Genomic DNA, 22,133 nt, shown 5'->3' on the forward strand with positions numbered 1-22,133 from the left:
ACCTATCTGCCTGCCAGTTCCACAGACTGTATAAAAAGTTCCTTCTTCAGACATGATTTAAATGAATAAAACGCTCTACAGCCTTATAACCCTGCAGGAACAAACAGAGAGAATTATTCATTACTTCAGTGGTTGACAAAATTACTATTAAAAAAATCTTAATTTGTTATTAATTATCAACAAACAATAACTAGCTATATTAAATGGAAATGTTTTTTTTAATTCATAAAAAATATTTTTACAAGAAACAACAACAACAACAACAAAATAATAATGCTGTTATTCTAGTAGAATATCAGAAGAAAATGTTATGTTTACTGGACAGTGGGTTTAGAACTAATCCTAATAATAATGAAAAACCTACAGGGAGCTATAGGTTTCATTGTACAGATATAGATAATTAACACTAGGTGGCGCTACAGCTGCACTGATACTGTCCTTATCTCACAATGACATTTGAAAGCACAAAAGGATGTTGCACCGCTCTTCCAAGAGGGTCTGGCTGCAGACTTGCACTTGCACTCTGAGATTTGCATTCTCAGACTTGCAGTCTCAGACACTTGCACTTCCGCTAGTGACATCACTTGGAGTCTTTATTTTTTATTTTGTTGAATTTTTTGATTACTTTTTGTTTGTATTTCCCAACATTTTATAACAGTAGCCAGGTGGTGAAGACAAGAAAAAAGGAACTAAATTACAATGTCACTTGCAATCGCTTCTTGCACTCTCCGCTACCTGTGACGTCACTTGCATTCAACACAAATCGTGCGTGTTACCAATGGAGACAAGACGCTGTGGTGGTGATTAAACGATTAAACCTAATTTAGTACTATAACGTACAGGGTCCTGCAAGAAAAAGACAATACTGACAAATCCGTGGCCAGAACAGCAGAATATGAACGCGTGCACAAAGTCTCTCACTAAGCGTTTTCCTCCACTTAACATGGCTTAATGTATTAAGATGCTATTAAAATACCAAATTAAATTTACAGTTCATTATTTTAATGAATATGTATATAGTATTTTCCTCACATACCACAAAATGTGGCATAATGGACTAAGATGATAAAGACCAAACTCAATATGCTTCTCTACATTCTTAAAATAGCTACATAACTAATATGTACAGGCAAGCAGGTGAGCCCAGAATAAACGCAACACGCAAAGTTTCGCGTTAAGCATTTTTCCATATAGAATAAACTGTCTACAACTCGTTTATATCACTGTCTTTGTCCATTTAGCTACATTATGTGTTTTATTTATAATGATTTTCTATAGGAGGAATACGTTTAATGTACAATTTAACGTACTGCGTTCTGTACTCGTCTGCTTGCCTGTACGGAGTTGATCCTTTTAAAATCACCTAATGCATTTCATAATGCACGTTCATATTTGCTGGTCTGTATATACGTTGAGTCACCAACAAGACATATAGGCTAGGCCTACTGAATTGTCTTTATCATCTTAGTCTGTTATTAGGCCACATTAAGCGTTTTGCTGTATGGGAGGACAAAGTTTGCGCATTGTGTTCATAGCCATCTGCTTGCCTTGTAGTAGCTACATTACATAATAACTATATTTTGAATTTGGTCTTTTAATTGAACTTAATGTATCTTAATTATGCCGTATTAAGTGTTTGTTTTTTCTACAGGAGGAAAATGCTTAACGAAAGACGTTCATATTCTGCTGTTCTGTGGCTACGGATTTGCCGCTCTTGTCTTTTTCTTGCAGGACCCTGTACGTTATATTAGTAGGCCTACTAATTTGGTTTTAATCGTTTAAAGGTGCTCTAAGTGATGTCAGGCCAAAACATTTTTTGTCAAATACAGCAATCATCTCCTCACTATTCGCTAGCTGACTGTCCCCTGAACACACTGTAAAAAAACGCGGTCTCTCTAGACACCACAGGCTCCATAAACGGCAACAAAAACAAACTGAAAACCTGTACCATGAAACATAACAAACAGTGCTCCAGCCAATCACTGGCAAGAAGTATTTGAGGGTGGGGTTTGGGTGGTTAGTGCGTGTGCACATGAAGGAGGTGTGTTGTGGAGAGAGAAGCATCAAGAGGGAAGTTGGAATATGGCCGACACATGACCAAAAAGACGACATTCAGATGAACAACTTACAAAGAAGAGGGAAAAGGATAAGGAACGTGCGAAGTCCTGAATTTACATTGGGAAAGCATTTGAAAGATGGCGAGAACTCCGCCGCCAGAAGGGCTTCCATTTCGACATTCAAGTGGCTCTGTTTTTGCTAGACAGGTGGGTAAATCCATTTTTTTTTCTATATTGACGTTTATGTTCGCCAAACCAACACAAGGATGTAATTAGCTAGAACTATGCAGTCAGCGTTACCTTTGGTGAATACAACATATGTTTGTAGCAGCTAAGAAGCACGGAAGGGAGGGGAGGAGACGGGATGAGGAGGTGGGAGGGGACTAGCTAGCCTCCGGTTTGTTTGACAATAATTCGAACGTCAACAAGAGAATATGTCTCCGGACATCGCTTAGAGCACCTTTAATCACCACCACAGCATCTTGTCTCCATTGGCAACATGCACGATTTGTGTTGATTGCAAGTGACGTCACAGGTAGCCAAGTGACATTGTAATTAAAATATTTTTTTCTTGTCTTCACCACCTGGCTACTGTTGTAAAATGTTGAGAGATTCACACAAACAGTTATCAATAAATAGAACAAAATAAAAAAAATAAAGACTGCAAGTGATGTCACTAGCGGAAGTGCAAGTGTCTGAGAGTGCAAGTGCAAGTCTGCAGCCAGACCCTTCTCCGCTCTTCCCCTACACCTCTTTCTTACCCTACCTCCACGGTGCAGCCGGTCCTTCATGATACCAATGAACTCTTTGTAACTGAGCTGATCATCATGATCCGGTGTTAACCAGGTGACGGGTCAGCTTGAGGCCTGTTGCGACATATACCGCCCGAGTAAACTCATCTGGAAGGCAGAAAAAGACACACACACTCACACACATTCATAAATTTGCTCCGTAAATTTAATTGAACATAATCACCTCAATTTTGGTTTTGATTTCTTAATTTGAAGTACATTTTGAGGATACAGTGGCAGGTCAAAACCATTTATTTTAAAGGGGGGGGGGGGGGTAAATAAATAAATAATTAGCATTTTTCAATTTCAAAATATTTTATATTTGCTTTAGAAATATTTAGATATATTTATTTAAGTGAAACACTAATTTCAAAAACTGGTATTCATTTTTTTGTTTTAAAATTAGATTTTAAGTCCCAGACAGCATTTTACATTTTCATTAAACAGTGGTATTTGTGAATTCAAATTTGTGTTTCAAAGATGACTGAAGGGTGTGGAATGAAATGAGGGTGAGTAATCAATGACAGAATTTTAATTTTTGGGTGAATTATCCCTATTAATATTAGTAAGTATTTCACATTGTCCAATGGAACGACAGGCAAAGCTGTACATCTCTATGGCAATGGCAAAGTCTTCAAGGTTATTGAGGACCTGGAAGAAAGACCTGAACTCATCAAATGTGATGCCCTGATCATGAAACAAAAAAAGTGGGAAATTAAATCTTAAAATCTGAGACATTCAATCAAACAGACAGAGCTGCCATAAACTGACTTTACATTCCTTTTCCATTTTTAAAATGATCTGTGAGTGACATGACATCATGCAGAATACTCAAGCAGAGTTCTCATTTCATATCCAAGCGAATCTGTACCGAACAGACAAATGCATTGATGGACAAAAAGAAATCAACATTTTGATATACTGTATGCACAAGGAATCCGATGCTGTGCCGCTCATGCTTGTTTGATGATGTGTGTGCACAACACAGCACACAATGACACATGCAATGATGAAAGGCATGAGTCATTTTACAGCACAATGTCATAAAATTGTCAGCCAAAAACCATGACATCATAGACTGGAAGCAAGGAGATAACTTAGAATTTGACTGACAACAGAATACAAGAATGTCTTAAAAACACTGCTCAAAAATCTGGAGTCAGTATGATTTTTTAAAATAAGTCTCCTATTCTGCATTTATTTGAACGAAAATAGCAATACTGTGAATTACTAATACCTATTTATATATTTATTTGAATATATTTTAAAATGTAATTTATTCCTGTGATGCAAAGCTGCATATTTTGTCGCATGAACCTTCAGATATCATTCTAATATGGTGATTTGATGTTCAGGAAATATTTCCTGTTATCATCAGTGTTGAAAACATTTGTGCTATTTAATATTTGAAACAGAAAATTTTGCTAAGTATTGTTCAGTATATTTAACCCAAAAATAATTTGTCGCCATTCAGCCTCAAACCCTGCATATTTTTGTACTGTGAAACAATTTGAAGAACTTTATATCCAAATGACATTTGACCCAAATGACCTCCACTGTATGGACAAAAAACACCCAAGACATTTTCCAAAATATCATCTTTTGTGTTCCACAGAAGAAAGAAAAATAAACAAGTATGTCGTGAGGGTGAGTAAATTATGATACTTTTTTCTTTCTTTTCTTTCTTTTTTTTTACATATTGGAATTGAGTGAACCGAAACCTGCAGCATATTTTCCTGCCTGTCAAAACAAAAATCTAGGATTAAATCTTTCACCCGAGGGTGTCAGATGTATTAACACAGACCTGCTTTTTGGTTGCAAAAAAGATAAATGGTTATTATGTAGCTAATACCTTAAACACAGGAAAGTCTTGTCACAGGTATGGTAATCCAAATAAACCTCTCTGGTGAGTATTTAACATAGTTCTAGTTACATATTAGGCTTAACTTCTGGGTAGGTTTGATGTTTAAAGCTGGATTTTGTTGGATTGAGTTGGAAAACCATAAAATGCCATAAAAGTGAGTTTAGGGTCTATTCCTTGGGAATTCCAGAGGAGGGTGAAGTCATTCTAGCCAAATGTACAAACTGCTCAAAAAGGGGCCAAAAAAACCTGATATCCTCAACACAAACAGTTCCCTCAGATGGGATGGGAAAGAGCTAAAAGAGAGCTGTCAGGCATGGAGAAACCGACATCAGGTGACCCTCTAGATGGACAGCATCACAATCTGTATTCAAATACAAACTTTGCCCGAAGCACATACTCACCACACCTACACAACTACAGTGGGCCAAAAAGGGATTTTGAACACTTCACTAAAAAATAAAGGAATTACATATATTGATTATATGTATATATATATATATATATATATATATATATATATATATATATATATATATATATATATATATATTATATATATATATTAGGGCTGGTATTTAACACATTAATTAGATTAATTAATTATATTGATATATATATTCAAAATCATTAATGCACTTAACCCACTTGCTTGCCCCTATTGCAAGTAGACAAATAGATAAGTAAAAAGTGAGAGAGAGAGAGAGAGAGAGAGAGAGAGAAAGGGAGAGAGATAGGGGCACAGTAAACCAGCTAAACACATAAAATATAGCACCACGTAACTAATAGACACATAGCACTTTAACTTTTGCATCAAGAATAGTTCACCCATAAATAACAATTTGATGAAAATATATTTACTTTCATACCATCCAAGATGTAGATTAATTTGTTTCATCAGAACAGAGAGAAATTTAGCATTACATCACTTGTTCACCCATGGATCTGCAGTGAATGGGTGCCGTCAGAATGAGAGTCCAAACAGCTGATTAAAATAATCCCCAAGTAACCCACACCACTCCAGTCCATCAGTTAACGTTTTGTGAAACTAAAAGTTGCATGTTTGAAAGAAACAAATCCATTTAGGCATTCTAACTTTAAACTGTCGCTTCTGGTCAAAATACGAGTTATATATGAACACTTCCTGTCCTTTCACATCAAACCAAGTACTTGTTTAGAACAGTCTTTGTCTAAACAGTGTTTGATCTGTCCGTATTTATCTCCTGATTCAGATTAGATTACTTTTTTTCACTAGAGAGAGCAATATTATAGATAGAGGACTTTAAGTTAAGAAGTTAAAAACACCTTAATGATAGATTTGTTCATGACAAACACATGGCTCTTTAACTTCACAAGATTTTAATTCAGTCATGTGGATTACTTGTGGATTATTGTGATGTTTTTATCATGTTAGATGTTTGAACTCTCATTCTGACGGCACCCATTCATTGCAAGTGGAACCATTTACATTTTTTAGTGAACTGTTCCTTTAAAACATCTGGGCCTGGGAAAAGTCCAGTTCCACTATACTACAAACTATACATAACTATACCTAAACACTATACATACACTTGCTCCTTAAATAAACATGGTAATATTAAGAAAAATGACTATCCACAGGATGAAAGAGTTACAGTTGTGGAGGGTTGAGAATAGAGAGAAAGATTAAACTGCTGTCACACACTCACTATGGGGCATTTGGCCATTCAAGGGTGCATGACCACTCAAGCTGGGGGAATGTGTGCATTTTTGCTCTGGATAAGAGAATTTTATAAATGGATAGAACAGATATGTGTAAATGTGTAAATTTAATTTGTAGGTCTATTTTTAATAATATAATTGAATTTTCCTTGTATAGGGCATAGAAGTGTTGAATTAGCAACCTTCTTGTATATGTAAAGCTGTTTGGAGGAGGGGAAACATGAGTCGTTTGAAGCAGTGAAAGTGTGAGCGTGGGGGAGAAGTTAGTGGCTAGGTGACAATACTCATTACGTTCTCATCAGGTATACACTGGCGCACATTCTCCAGATAGCTGCGAATATCCTCTATGTTAGTGTAGCGCAGCAAGATTCGTGCAAAGTCCTCCTTGCTGATGGTGGTCATGCCTTTGGAATAGGTCAGGAACTCAATCTCTAACATCTCAGTTTGCAGATTATTCATGAATCTGAAAGACCAATGACCACAATAAAAGTCAGAGTGGAAAGAATTAAAAATGTCGATGGTGTTTGCCCATGCAAAAATCACCTCTATGTGCTATGTTGTTGCTACTGTTTGGTTTATTCCAGGTGGTTTCAATGATATTTGATATTTTACTTTTTCACCTGTTTCATTATCAACAAGAAAAAAACAAAAATGTTGCACAACACAGCAAAAATGTTTGAAGTTTAACATACATTTATGTGGACCAATGAAATGGAACTTTCTGTCATTTGTAGTAACTGGCTATGATAAATGTACCTTTTACATTTATACTACCATTTAAAAGTTTGGGGTCTGTAAGCCTTTAAAAATTTTATTCAATAAAAAAATGAAAATTTTTATTCAGTAAGGATATATTAAATTGAACAAAATAGTAAAACATTGACAATCTTACAAAACACACACACACACACACACACACACACACACACACACACACACACACACACACACACACACACACACACACACACACACACACACACACATATATATATATATATATATATATATATATATACAATACAATATAATGAAAGTTAATCAGCATATTAGAATGATGAAACCGAAGACTGTAGTCTTATATTAAAATAAAAAGGTTATTTTAAATTTTAATAATATTTTATAACAGTACTGTTTCTGTTGTATTTTGCAGCTGTAGTGAGCATAAGACATGTCTTTAAAGACTTTTTTCATTTTATCATGCCACATCCAGCTGTCAAGCGACAACATTTCCTTCTACCTGCTTGATGGACATTAGTTGTCATGCCATCCTTGCCAAATGGAGATGAATAAGTGTCATGTTTTTTTTAAATTGTCATACCTGTAGAAGTCTTTAAACGTTAGCTCAGCCTTCCCCTTCTTGCCAAAGAAGTGCACAAGCAGAGTGCTGTCAATCATCATGTTCTCATTGGCACGCTGTGATTGAGGAGCGTCAGTAAAGAGAGCAAAACAAGAAAGAAGTAACAATGACAAAAATCCTTGTGTCTGAATAAGAAATCAGTCTATCACAGGCTTGTGGAGCCATTCGGAGTACCAGCCATCCAGAGCCTAAAGTTGTGCATCCATTTATCTTTTCTAGAGGACATGTTTTGAGAAGACATGCATTAGAATGGCATAAAGATTGTATATTAGACTGAAAAAGAAACACAACAAAGATGCAATGGTACTGTACACAAAAATGCACACAAACATGCCAGTTGTGTACACTTATATAGACTCCCTGTGTACATATGGTATATTTAATTACCGCTGAATGTGTTTTAAGAGCCATTCACTAAAATCGTTTGTAAGGACTGGACATGAATACCAGGTGTACACAGTGTCAAGCCAAGGGAAATGTAGAGCACATAGACCAAGACATGACAACAAAAGACACACAAAGCATCCATATCGCATGCAATTCCCCAGCAAACGTTCAAGAGATTTGTGAAGGAAATGCACACATGTAAGCAAATTCCACCTTTACTTCTCTGGAATGAATCTTCAGATTGTTTAAACTGTTTAAAGCTAATGTTCAAGATCAATTTAAGCGATCTTTTAAGTATCATGATTCCTTAGTATCATGAGGAAGGAGGCTGAAAGGTGCAAGGCCAGTTTATGTGGTTGAATTTTTTTTTTTCATGCTTCACCCTCATCTGCAAGAAGAGCATATAATGCTGAAACCAGGTAAAACCAGGCAAAAACACTAAAAAGCTCTTTTCCCCTGGTTATGGGCCTCAGTGCAATGAAGCGAGTCAGAATGCAAGTCCATGCCACTACTGTACCTCTAGCTTAAGATCCTATCCATGAAGAGACAATCAGTGGAAAGTTATAAAGAGAGAAGGAATGATTCCATTTCACTAGCCAGATCAATTCAGACACATATTGCACATGTTTTCTGTTTTATCAACATAGTGTTATGATAAGAAAAAACATTAATAAAAAACACCATATTGCAACATTGTACATACAACTGTAGACGAGTTTATGGTGAGGAACATTATTAGTGTGATGCATATGTAAACACAGGTATACACAGGAATGGATCAAGTCCAAACTTAATTTTTTCTTGGTATTTTGCTCATGCATTTTTGTTTTCACCCTATTACTTTGTTCGCTGATGGTCATAATTATAGCAGGCAAGCATAAAAGTCATGTGACTGAAACAGATGGATTGATAAATGAATCTTTCTTTTATCTAAAACATTTACAGCTGTTTTTTTCTTCTTCACAATTTCATCATCAATCTGCTGGAAGTGTGACACCACAACACTGTGGTTACAGGAAACCATTAATGTGAGGTCATCATTCCATGTAGCACCACAGTGTGACTTAGACATTGCCTGAAGCGTTTTACTCTTTGATCTAAAAACAGCAAAAAAAACAGTCATTACTGCTGTCGACTTTTAAGATGAGTAACCCCAGTCACACTTCCACACATGCTAGCATGCGCCCTTTAGCCCACAGATACACAATGTCTGGTACCCTGCAGTTGTCAACTCAGACAAACAGACCTGTCTAACTGCTGTGTCATCTGAGGATGCCAAGCTGAAATGACCCTTTCATTGTGAAAAACAGACTAAGTAAATACAGGGCATCTGTACACAGCTCTCCATAATCATTAAAACTCCTGCTTCCTACAGACGCCCTCTATTAGCCATCAGAACACAAACACACCATCAGGATGAGCAGACTTATTCTGAATCAGTGCATAAACAAAGGCCTTTAATGTGCCTCACTGCTGCGCTGAGAGCTTACAATATGAGCTTGTTATGATTCACAGTCGATTAAATGCAAAAACTGCACATGCAAAAAAATCTGAAATCGATAAGCTGAGATGACAAAAAACTGTTAATGATGAAGTATTAACAAATGCAGCAATTCTCTGCAAAATTCTCTGTAAAAAATCATATTAAACCGGAAACCTAAACCTGTCTTTTTATTGTTTCCCAGTATACAGCATAATCAAAACTTCCTTTTGAAATATGGTATATATTTACAAATTATACGCACATAAATGAATAAAAATAAATTAAACCTATATAGTAATATATATATATAAAAACTATTAAACTAAAATTAAAATGTAATGCAACTATTTAAAGGTAATTCAAAAATAGATTTAAAATTTTCTAAATGGAACAAAAATATATTTAATAATTAAACCTATACACTCTCAGAAAAAAAGGTACAAAAGCTATCACTGGGGCGGTATCTTTTTTCGAAAGGTACACTTTTGTACCTTTTAGGTACTAATATGGACTCTTTAGGTACAACTTTTGAACCTTTTTTTCTGAGGGTGCATATAAAAGTATATATAAAATTTATAGCATTATTATGTAAAAATAATACTAAATGAACACTGCAGACACACACACACACAATAAATAAGACATTCACTGAAATCAAGACACATCTCTTGTTATCGTGTTATTTATTTTGAATGGCGCATCAAAAACATATTTTCTAGCAGATCAGCAGTTGATAAAATACACAATAAGAAAACTGAAAAAAATAAATAAAAATTAAATTAAATAAAATAATACTCCAGGGTTATTAAATGACAATGATGTTTTATAAGGTAAAAGGAGGAATGACAGATACAGTATGATGTACCTTTTTTTAGGTGAGAACACTATGTTAGGGATAGCTAGGGACGAATAAAAACATGGGATGAGACAGGAGGACGGAGGGCTATGGTTGTACCTCTGCCAGGTCAGAAAACAGGGCTTGGCTCGCACCACGTCTCAGCATGTCCCAGAAGCTCCTGGGCACAAACTTCTGACTCTCTTTTTTTAGCACCTGCAGAGGGTTTAGCATAAGATGGAAAGCTGTTATCATGTTAGTTTCTTGACATGGTTAATAAGAGGATGTGTCGGGTGGTCTCTCAGTCATTTTCTCAACCATGAAAAACATATAGCAAATTCAGCAACCTAAACCAGTCAAATATACTGTATAAGGATTAATATGAAGACTAGGAGGGGGAACTTGTTGATGTTAGCCAAATGCTAATTGTATGTGGTTATATGGTGTGAGAGATTAAACATTTTTAAAAAATTCAAGACTGAAAGGTTTTATTAAGATACCAGATCCAGAACCTTCTATGAAATGGCTCATATATGCATCATCATTCATGCACAAAATGTAGTTTTTGCCATGACACAAAATGTTCATACTATGACATGAAATCTTGATTATGACTGGTTGAGTCAATTTTCTTTAACCACACAGCTGTGAGTATTTCAGGGTTGTTTTTAGAGACATATCATGTTACCATGTTCTTTCCAGACATTTCTGAACTAATAGTCACCCGGACTGTTTTTAAATACCTGCACAATAATTTTTATTTTTTTGGATGAAAAGTTGATTTTTTGTGTGTGTGTGTGATACACATTAACCATGATATCAGCAGAATAACTGCTTCTGAACTTTTGAGTAATTAAAACAAATGACTTCATATGCGCTTCGCAACATGGCAGCGCATTCAAGTATTCAACGATTGATTTGTTGTCAGTTATTTTGTACCGATTTATTGAATTCAAAAGCTGAGAGGCTAATACTGACACATCAGGATAAGGAAAACAGGAAATATATTTCTCACATCAGACTTGTGCTGCTGTAAGGAGTCACTATAATGGACCAAGTTCTTTCAATCTGTCTCTCTTTCTGTACCAGATTCACACATATACAAAAGCGTTTGTGCAGGAGTTAAATGTGAAAGTGGAAGTATGTGTTTTTGTGTGGACAGAATTGTCCACTAAAGTGAGCTAAATTTGACAAAAGTCCCAACAGGGATATTCTGAATTTAGAAACATTACACAGTGAACAAGAGAGATGTAAACAAGTGATTTAACGTAAGTGAATGTGAAAGACTCCAGAGCTAACTCAGTAGGAAACACATTTTACACCAACAACTTCACCCACTCTTACCCAAACCTGTTCTTTATAGCCCACTGATGAAGTTTGTAACTGACACGCTGTGGTTAAAGAAACTAAAATCAATAAGAATCAAATTAGACTGATTGTGGCAAAACACACACATGCTCTCTGACCTCTGAGGTCCACTCCACCTCCCTCCACATTTTCATTCAGTCATCTGCAGATCTCTCTCATTCACCCATCATCCAAAATTCACACAGAGGTTATAGTTCACAGTTCAGAGAGCTGGGGGAGATACATACGCTGTTTACAGGGACAACCTGATATCCATAGAGCTGCATACTCTACACAGAGACGAAAGGAGAGGTCACAGCATGCAGAAGAGGAGAGGAAGGAGAGAATAACATAAGAAGAGATGGACAAAGACAGTTTAAACATGCAAAGGGTAGAAAGTGGTTTAACCACATGACAGCTGGCACACTTTCGCAAGCCTCCAAGAGAGGATGGTGCTCCCTCTCAGACAGCCCTTGATAAACTAGACCTGTGAATGATATAAAAAGTGTTATGCATCCGGTACAGGCAAAACAAATACAGATATAAGTCTAGAGGAAGTTTACAGTGGGTGGCCAATTGATGTTTTCAGGAATATGGGGTTTTGAGACTTGAAGAAAACTGAGTGATGCTTGCCTGTGCAAAACTCGCCACCATGATGGTAGGCTTATGTGGCTGGTTGTCAAGGTGTTGTTTTATGGTTGCTAAGGTGCTGGGTGCTAGGGTGTTGTTAAAAGGTGGCTTTCTGACCAAAGTCAAAAGAGCCTACCTCGAAATATTACTACGGGGCCCTTTTTCAGTGCACATTAATGGGATTTTTAAACCAGTTTGTCATCCGGATGATAAAGCAGAAAAATTCTAATTCTGATCAAAAGTAATAAATAGGGATGTACAACATGGTACCATATAATAATATTTAGCAAAATATAGATATTAAACATATATTAGTGCTGTCAAATCGATTAATCAAGAATAATCGTATTCAAAATAAAAGTTTGTATTTGCATAATACATAAGTGTGTACTGTGTATACTGCATTTTTATGTATATATAAACACACACACACACACACACACACACACACACACACACACACACACACACACACACACACACACACACACACATATATTTAAAAAAATAAATGTTATATTTATATATAATATAAATCACAATTTATTTAATCATAATAATATATATATATATATATATATATATATATATATATATATATATATATATATACTTGTATATATATATATAAAAAATAATTATAATAATAATCTTACTAACCCTACACTTTAAATTTTGATATGTATACCTAGTTATAACACATCTCCTCTTTGAAACCCTGCATGATCTGAGGTGAGGTATCATATATATCTGTAGGATGTTTTAAGTTTAATACTTAGGTTAGGGTTATATTACTAACGCGAAGTATGAGCAAAACAAATAAAAATCTCACTCCAAGTTCTTTCAAAAGGTGCTGAATTCAGAGCGTGTGAATGTACGTCATTCCTTATATATCTTATGCAGAACACTCTATAATTTAGTAATAATGTGTTGAAAGATTTTTACACAAAGTATCAGATCTCTTTAAAATATCTCTGATTAAGTTTTCACAACATGGCAACATTTTTATCCCAAGGTCATTGGACAAAAAAGCATCTAATCCCACTGTTAGGTTTAATTAATATGACATTAATCACTGGCTCATTGTACATTAGCAGCATTTAAAATAACACTAGAAATATTCTGCCCCATGTTTGACCTGATACTGGTTGCAATGGGACAAAACATAAAAAGCTGTATCATGTCATGGCAAAATATCCATTTCCTTTTATACAGAAGAATAACAAAACAGACATCATTTTAAATAAAAATCCTCAATCACATTAGGAAAAAAGACAGAGAATGTTGTAAATAGAGAAACACAGAGAATGTATTCCAAGTTAATGCCCTAAACTCTTTGAACCCGGTTTATCTCCTGAAATCCTCTGGTTTTCAGAAACAGCTTATGGGAGATAGTAGCAATCCCTAAAACTTGTTTCGGATTTTGGATAAAACTCTTTTCCAGTATGTACCATTTATCAGTTACAAAACAAGGCAGGCCATTTAGACAAAATTGACCATTAATGATTTGGCACAACAAACTACAAGCTTTATAAAGACAGTAACTGTACCTCTAATAATCCCTTTCTGACTAAATAAATATGCTCCAATGAGATAATGCCAACACCTCAATAATTATTAACACTTAAATACTGTTTATATTAAAATACTGTTTATGACACTTTCTATTGTAAACAAAGATTTTTATTTCCCCCAATAAATGGTTCAGGGACAGGAGGAAAAATGTTCAGAAAAGGTCATCATGTTCAGGAGGTCAAACTAAAGTTTCTATTTGTTTCAAGTTAAGCAATTTTTAAGACATCAAAATAATTTTTGATTTGTGTGATTTCATTTTTTTATAATTTTTTTTTTTATAAATGTGCAAATGTGTAACGTTACTATTTTTATATTGTGATTTTTTATTTACAATTTGGGAGAACTGGGACTGTAAAACAGATTACAATATTATCATAAACTAAGTTCCTGATACCAGCTTACCATCTCCTTTTCTTCCTTTCGTCTCATTTTTCTTTCGGAAAATTTCTTGCAACTAAAAACAGAAATAAAGAAAAAAATTAATAGTGAGTTGAAATATTATTTTTAAAAAACAAACATCTATGGACAGAATCAACATTCTATCAACTCACCACAAGAAATTCCCCTTTATCCACCATCTGGTTACTGTCAGCATCAAACATGTTAAAGGCAATCTTAAAGCCTGCATGAGGCTCTGAAGAACAGTTGTGAAAAGAATGTCATATTATTATAATAAGCTGTGGCATGAATGTAACGAAACATTAGATTTTATATATATCATCAAGCACTGGAAATGTTGCAGTCAATTTGTCAACCACTATTAAACATTCAACCACTATGTGGCTTAATCAGAGGTCAGACCCACATTTCTATGAACCTGTTATCGCTCCGAAAACTTGCAATACACTTTAGCTTTCATCACTCTCTTCAGATGTTTTTCAACCGTCAAGAGCAACATGTCTTCACTTTGTTATGTTGCCCAAGCAACAGCAGGAGTGAGAACTTGTGTTTCTGTTACCACTAGCTTAATCAAACGGCCACAGACAACTCTGCACGAATGTAAAATCATAAACTAGATTTACTTAACATCTCAGTTATTATTCCTAAACACTGAATGGAGAACACATAAAGACTTTTAATAATGCTTCCTGCGTTGCAGAATTTTGTATCTTTTGAAAAAAAAAAAGGTTTCAGATGAGATCTCAACAATGTAACAAACTGTGCTCGCATTTGCCATGACACCAAAGTTTGAGATTTCAATATGAACATGGAATTCTTCCATCACTAAGTTATCTGGGCTATTCTATCCATATGCATATATCTCAGTTAGTGTAATGCAACATATATGTCATTTGTGTCTAGATGATAAATGTGCATGGAACTTTATATGTGTTTAAATATATGTTTAAATCTTCCTTTTAAATAAAGTCAGGTCTGAAACTTTAATTATGCAGTGAGTAAAATGTGGCTTCAGTGAAACTTTTTGGGTGAGGGTAAGAGTCTGTATGGGCCTTGCGAGCCACACTAGATGTAAAACCTCCATGGACTAGATGATCTTTGATTCATGCTTAAAATAGGATACATGCATATTGTGCTTATTTAAAAAAGAGGGGCAAAGTAAAAATAAAGCATGGGATAAGAATGAAAGTTTAAGGGAGGGAGACAGAGAGATAGAGGTCATTTACTCACTTGTCAGAATGCAGAGCAGAAAGAGATACTCAGTGTAAGCGATGATGCCTGAAAAAGGATATCAAAGGGTCACATCCATTCTGCTAATGTACAGTTACACACTAACAACCTACAAATGGCCTCGTCTTCCCTTTTTATAATCTCTCCTTTTTCTTTTACTCTTTGTCTAAACTGAAACCTCGGGAGGCGGCTCATCTGAAACTTGGATTAAATGTTTGCTGATTTTCAAAGCTAGGGGCCTCCAGAGATAGATGGAGTCACATACCCCTTTCCCTTCTTATTCTGCTCCAAAAAATGGACAAGTAATACTCACTTTCATGATGATAACATCTAAAAAGGTGCCTCTCAGCTAAAGAGTCCGTCTACATTTAGGAAACATTTGCCCTGCGTTTGGCCCACACACTCAAGCTGAAGACTTTGACACTGTGAGTGACCGCCATGGAGACGGAGGCTGCGTTCAAAGGCTTCTGTTTGGATAAGGGTGTTCTAGACGCATCCGTCAGGACCAGGAGATGTGCCCCATTTAGACAGGGAACTGTCCTTGCTTTTGTTAGACTCGTGAGAAAAGCGGCAAAGTAGAGTACGAAGGAAAGAGAGAGTAAGAGTCAAAAGAAAAAGCCAAAAAGAGACAAAGCGAGGTGGGCTGATGGAAAGATGCAAGTTGTGTTATGTAAAGGCACTGGGGGAGGGCAGAGAGAAGGGGTACATTTTCCTACACCTCCACTGAAAGTATTCCTCTCCACAGCTTCTGTGTGAAGGGGGACATGGAGACAGTAGCAGGCATAGAGATAGTTCAGGGTGAGTGGACTGAGTGTTACGGGACACTGCCTGGGAAGCCTTCGGGAGGAAAACCTGACTCGGAAAATTCAACCCAACACCCACAGTCTCACAAACTCACTCAAGCAATACAGAGCCATTCAAAAGTCCACTGAGCAAGACAACTCGAGCCAGAAGAGACAATCAGATTAGAAAATTTGGGCATAATTACTAGTTTCCTTAGAAGACGTTATTCCCTTTTGCCAGACCAGATGTTTAATTGAAACTGACATCTACTATTGTGTTTCATGGAATAATACAGGGTTCATAATCCTTTTTAGGGAACTATTCCTTTACAGTACTCTGCCAATTCTGTGGCTGACATTAGAACTGAAGACTTGGGGTCAAAGGTTATCACTGGAGATCTAAAACAAATTTGAAGACATCAATATATGTCTAAAGCTGCTTTAAACTGGTAAAACATGGCGATTTAGCTGCAGACATTTTGTTAATGTTTACATGGTGCTTACATATGTAGTAAATCTTTTTTTGAGCAGGTCTCCTTGGAGCTGTTTTACATTCTATTCATTCCTGTTCAACACAGTCTCAATACTAAGCCTGGCTCCTAGAGATGCATTAAGTTTAAATGCTAAATCTGATGTGTTTGTATGAGATGATTCATACTTTTAAAGGTTCACATACCGAGTGTTCTCAATTTACAATGCAAAAACACTGGCATGAGAAGAATGGTCTGGTTCCCGAACTTGATGCATAACAACATCAATGGAAAATATTTGCAGAATTTTTGTAATAAAAAATCAGGCACCACAAATGAGCTCTGTATGGTATTCTTTTATAGAGTTTGTATTAATGGTTTTCAACTGCTTCAGCAATATTTGATTTTAAAGAATTGTATTTATTTTTTTTATCTACAAACATTAAAATATCAAATATTAACAAGAACTGCACAGGTTCGACATTAAGATGAGGACGTCACAAAACCTGTCTATGTTGTTCAGGGTTTCTGCACATTTTCTGAAGGTAAATTCAAGACTTTTAAACTTATTTTAAAGAAAAAGAAGGAATAAATTAAAGGGAACATTATACGTCAACAAGTTCTGTAAAAGTAAATGTCTATGAGGAGTAATAATATCTTCCAACAGATCTTCATTGCTTTTAACTTCATTTTACAAATAATAATAAAAAAATATTTTCTATACCTTCTGATTACACTGCAAAAAGTGATGTTCTTCCGTGGTATTTAGGAATTGTTTTCCAGTCATTTTCAAATCAATGTACATTCAGAAGCAAAATTATATAAGAATACTTGTTTTCTGAGAAAATGATTAAAACAAAGTGAGTTTATGATTAAAACAAGAATAAATATCTGACAGTGGGGTTACAAAATACACTTAATTCAAAGAGTAAACAAGTTTTCATATTCTTGTTTTAAGCATAAATCAAATTTGTTCAATTTCTTAGGAAACAAGAATTCATCTCTTTTTTTGCATCTTAAGAATATCTTGATTTAAGAACGTTTAGATATTTGGATTGGAAAACAAAACAAAAAGGAAAACATTTAGTATATATATATATTTTTTTTTTTTTTTGCAGTACACACAACATTTAATGTTGTGACTTTATAATAACATCTGATGAATTTAAGACCTTCTGCACTGATTTAAGTCCATTTTAGGGCCTTAATTTTTGGACCTGCATTTTAAGACCTGCAGAAACCCTGGTTGGTTGGTTTCTAGCAACTGATAGAATTTTTCCAAACAAACCATTTAAACGGACGAATGACTTTTGACATGAAGCCATGTAAAACATCTGGGAAATGTTTTCTCATCATTTCTTAAAAAAAACTGTTTAGTTGTTATCATAGCAATGCATAACTGCATTTATTTATTTATTTTTTATATTAATACATTTATTAATTTATTGTTTGCAATAAAATCTAAATAAATAAACAATCAACAACAACAATACATTATTAAAGAAACAGTCATACACAAAGATAAATAAAAAAATAAAAAAATCAGATAAATCACTGAATCAATAATAAATAAAATAATACAAAAAAAAAAAAAAAAAATCTGGAAACAGAACATGTATTTGCTTGTGGGACCAGAACAATCATTAATTTGTATTAATTTCCTAACTATATGGTTTTTTCAAAGTCATACTGAAGATGCTCCAACATTTTTAACTTCTCATGCTTCCTTATAGTTCTTCACCAAGATTTCCCTTGAGTTTGTGTCCTCTTAGAAACTGCTCCTTAGAGACCTGAGCACATTCACGAATCTTGTTAGCATAGCTTCCACAATTAACATTTGCATGCTATCATTACCACAGCTTGAGATCTGACACTGTTTCAAACTAAAGCTTCTTGTGCAGGCATCTTCTGGATGCATGGCTCCACATCAGTGAAACCAACAAGATAAATGAACTACCGCCAATTTAAGGTGATGATTTCATAAACGATAATATGAGGAAGAACAGAATTCAGAGGGATTATTTTTAGAGTTGTGCTGTAGTGTAAGAGGGTGGAGTGTGTGTGTGTGTGTGTGTATAATTATCACCACTGGGAATTAGCTGGTGGTGTGAGCAAGTGCTGTTACGTATGCCACAAGAAAATACTTTAATTGTGGCTGTGCTGCTGAAGAACTGCTTGCTTCTGCTGTTATTTCAACAATATTTAAGTATTAATGCAATTCGGCACCCTGTTTTTAGGTTTCAATATTCATTTTGGCTAGCAAACAGGTATTTTGCCTGAAGAATGTATGTTGCACTGGACCTAGCGAGAGAATGAGAGAGAGGAAATGGAAAGAGTGAGAGAGAGGAAGACGTGGAGAGTGAACTGAGCTAATTTTAGGAGTGCTCACAGGAAGTGAAAGCCTCAGGCCTGTGCTTGACTGGTACCTACTGAGAGTGAGCGTGAAAGAATGGGCAATTCAAACTCTGAAGGACTGGCTTTGATTTCATATGATTCTGTACAGCCACCACTAAACTGAGAAGTAATTTTTAGCCCTATTTTTCTCTTCTCATGCTCTTTCTAAAATAAATAAAACGATGATACTATGGTACACTGATCAGGTGGTAATATCATGGTACATTGATACTAAAGGTTAAATGAATTCTATATTCATATTCCATTGTCTCTACTTGGATATATGAATAGATAATTCAAAGAAGGTCAAGATATTGTGGTGAAGAAACAAACAAACAAAAAAGAATGATAATGCCATGGTACTTTTAAGAACAGCATACTAACACAATCTTTTTTACATAATTTCATTTTCCACTATACTGTTCAAATCAGCATATTAGAATGATTTATGAAGGATCATGTGACACTGAGGACTACAATCCCTGCCGGTACCGAGACTCTAATCAACGATCTTTAGGTTACAAGTCCGGTTACCCAAACCATTTTACAAAATTTTTGATAGATGCATAGATGCAGCCTCATAAACTTTTTTTTGCGTATGACCCCTGTAAAGTGTTCCATTTCTAATGAGTTGAAATGCAAAACTCACCTTGTTCCCGAAGGTTCCGGAATAGCTTGGATGTTCCTTTCCACACTGGTGGAGTGTCGGACAAGATCTTCTCCAACTCCTGTAAAACATGACAAAACATGCTATATGGGATGAATGATTCACTCTCAGGACTGTACATACAATGAAATGCAAATCTAAATATTACCTATAAATAATAATTAAACTTTGCTATCATATCTACATACCATGCATTACAAATACATTTACAACATACCTGTTTGGTGAGGGACCTCCAAGGTTTCTTCACTAAGAATAACAGACAGACAGAAACAGAAACAGGGTGGCCGGTGAGATAAGATCAGGATGGGGGTCTCATACCATAATATTTATCAATCAGACAAAACAACAAGATTTTTGGTGTAGCCTTTTTTCCTTTTTTGAGCAGATGCAGTTCACTGTCAGAGTACAGAGGGAGAGCTGGGCTAAACAGTCTCATGGCAACAAGCCCCATGGAGCTTTGCTGAGAGGCTCATTTTGTCCTACAGGCTTTGCTTTAGACATAATGCAACTATCAAAAAAAAAAAAAAAAAAAAATTGTGCTATATGTTGAGAGAAATCCTTTTTAAAAAAAAAAAAAAATTATAATAATAAAAAAATACTGTGAGATGTTACTCCAGTCTTCCACCAAGACTTTTAGGTCTAGAACATGTCTGGTCGGACACATGGTTATATGGAGATTTTAATTTCAAGTACAATGAGCCATCCTTCCTGTCTCCTTGTATTGCTCTGGCCACATCTGCAGTCCTCATGTCACCCCGTAGCTGGACTAAAGTATGTTCACGCAGGTGATCAGAGACCCTGGGTGTCAGAGTCAGTAGGTCTCTTTAATATCCTAAGTTTTTATTACAGTGACTTTACCTGTAAACTGTAAATGTCTTAATGACTGGTCCACAGGCGCATGTGCAACTAAGTAATAATTAAGCACTTCTGTGGCTCTCTTGCACAGCTTTGATCTGATCCATTAAGACCCGTTAATGACGTTTGTTTCTAATATGTATTAATTAGCCTACTAGCAAACCATTTATTAGATTGAGGCCCAACAACAAACCATTTAATTCACAATGATGTCTTAATTAAACATCAGATCTCCATATAAATTGTAATATTTAACAAAAATGCTGTTTAATGTGCACTATGAAGTACTGGGGACAGTCATATTTTCCATTTATATAGCATGTCCTACATAATGATTGTCGTTTTACCATTTTTATCTTATTTAAATAATGTAGTCAAAGAAGGACGCCTGGACATCTCCTTCTTGTTAATGTGTAAGTTGCTTTGGATAAAAGTGTCTGCTAAATTAATAATTGCACAAACACAGTTAGTGCTGTTTTAAACAAGTTTTACTTAAATAGTTTGAGAAGACTACATTAGGTGATTCGCAGATCATCAAGTACTTCCATAAAGAAAGATATGCAATTATTGGTCCAAATAAATTATATTATATTATATTATATTATATTATATTATATTATATTATATTATATTATATTATATTATATTATATTATATTATATTATATTATATTATATTATATTATATTATATTATATTATATTATATTATATTATTTAATCCAAAATCAAATTCGAGAGCTGAATCCAAATCTTCAGTACTTATCCTGCTTGATCTGTCCGCTGCTTTTGACGCGGTTAACCACCAGATCCTCCTATCAACCCTACTGGCAAAAGGCATCTCAGGAACCACACTTCAATGGTTTGAGTCTTACCTATCAGATAGGTCCTTCAAAGTATCTCATAACATCACAAAGTCACAACATCTAACTACTGGGGTGCCTCAGGGCTCAGTTCTTGGACCACTTCTCTTCTCTGTCTACATGGCATCATTAGGTTCTGTCATTCAGAAACATGGCTTTTCATACCACTGCTATGCTGATGACACTCAACTCTACCTCTCATTCCATCCTGATGATCCGACGGTTGCTATTCGCATCTCAGCTTGTCTAACATTTTCTTCCTGGATGATGGACCATCACCTTCAACTCAACCTTGCCAAGACATAACTGCTTGTGATTCCAGCAAACCCATCGTTTCATCACAATTTCACCATCAAGTTAGGCACATCAACCATAACTCCTTCAAAAACAGCTAGAAGCCTTGGAGTTATGATTGATGATCAGCTGACTTTCTCATTGCTAAAAC

At 35.3% G+C, this 22,133-nt stretch overlaps 1 protein-coding gene across 1 annotated transcript; it reads right to left on the reverse strand.

The window, feature by feature from the left end:
- Positions 1-36: 36 nt before the first annotated feature.
- On the reverse strand, positions 37-20,267 carry LOC132142118 (calcium uptake protein 3, mitochondrial-like; the record flags this gene model as incomplete). The annotated part of the gene is given in 14 exon segments (XM_059551753.1): positions 37-91; positions 2,808-2,891; positions 2,893-2,956; positions 3,427-3,535; positions 6,702-6,873; positions 7,732-7,826; positions 10,596-10,691; positions 12,071-12,112; positions 12,431-12,450; positions 14,430-14,481; positions 14,579-14,661; positions 15,657-15,704; positions 19,952-20,030; positions 20,187-20,267. Coding segments are annotated over 14 exon segments (1,041 nt in total), but the record flags the coding sequence as incomplete, so codon positions are not given.
- Positions 20,268-22,133: the final 1,866 nt, after the last annotated feature.

Source organism: Carassius carassius, chromosome 6, assembly GCF_963082965.1.
Source record: "Carassius carassius chromosome 6, fCarCar2.1, whole genome shotgun sequence".
Taxonomy (NCBI): domain Eukaryota; kingdom Metazoa; phylum Chordata; class Actinopteri; order Cypriniformes; family Cyprinidae; genus Carassius; species Carassius carassius.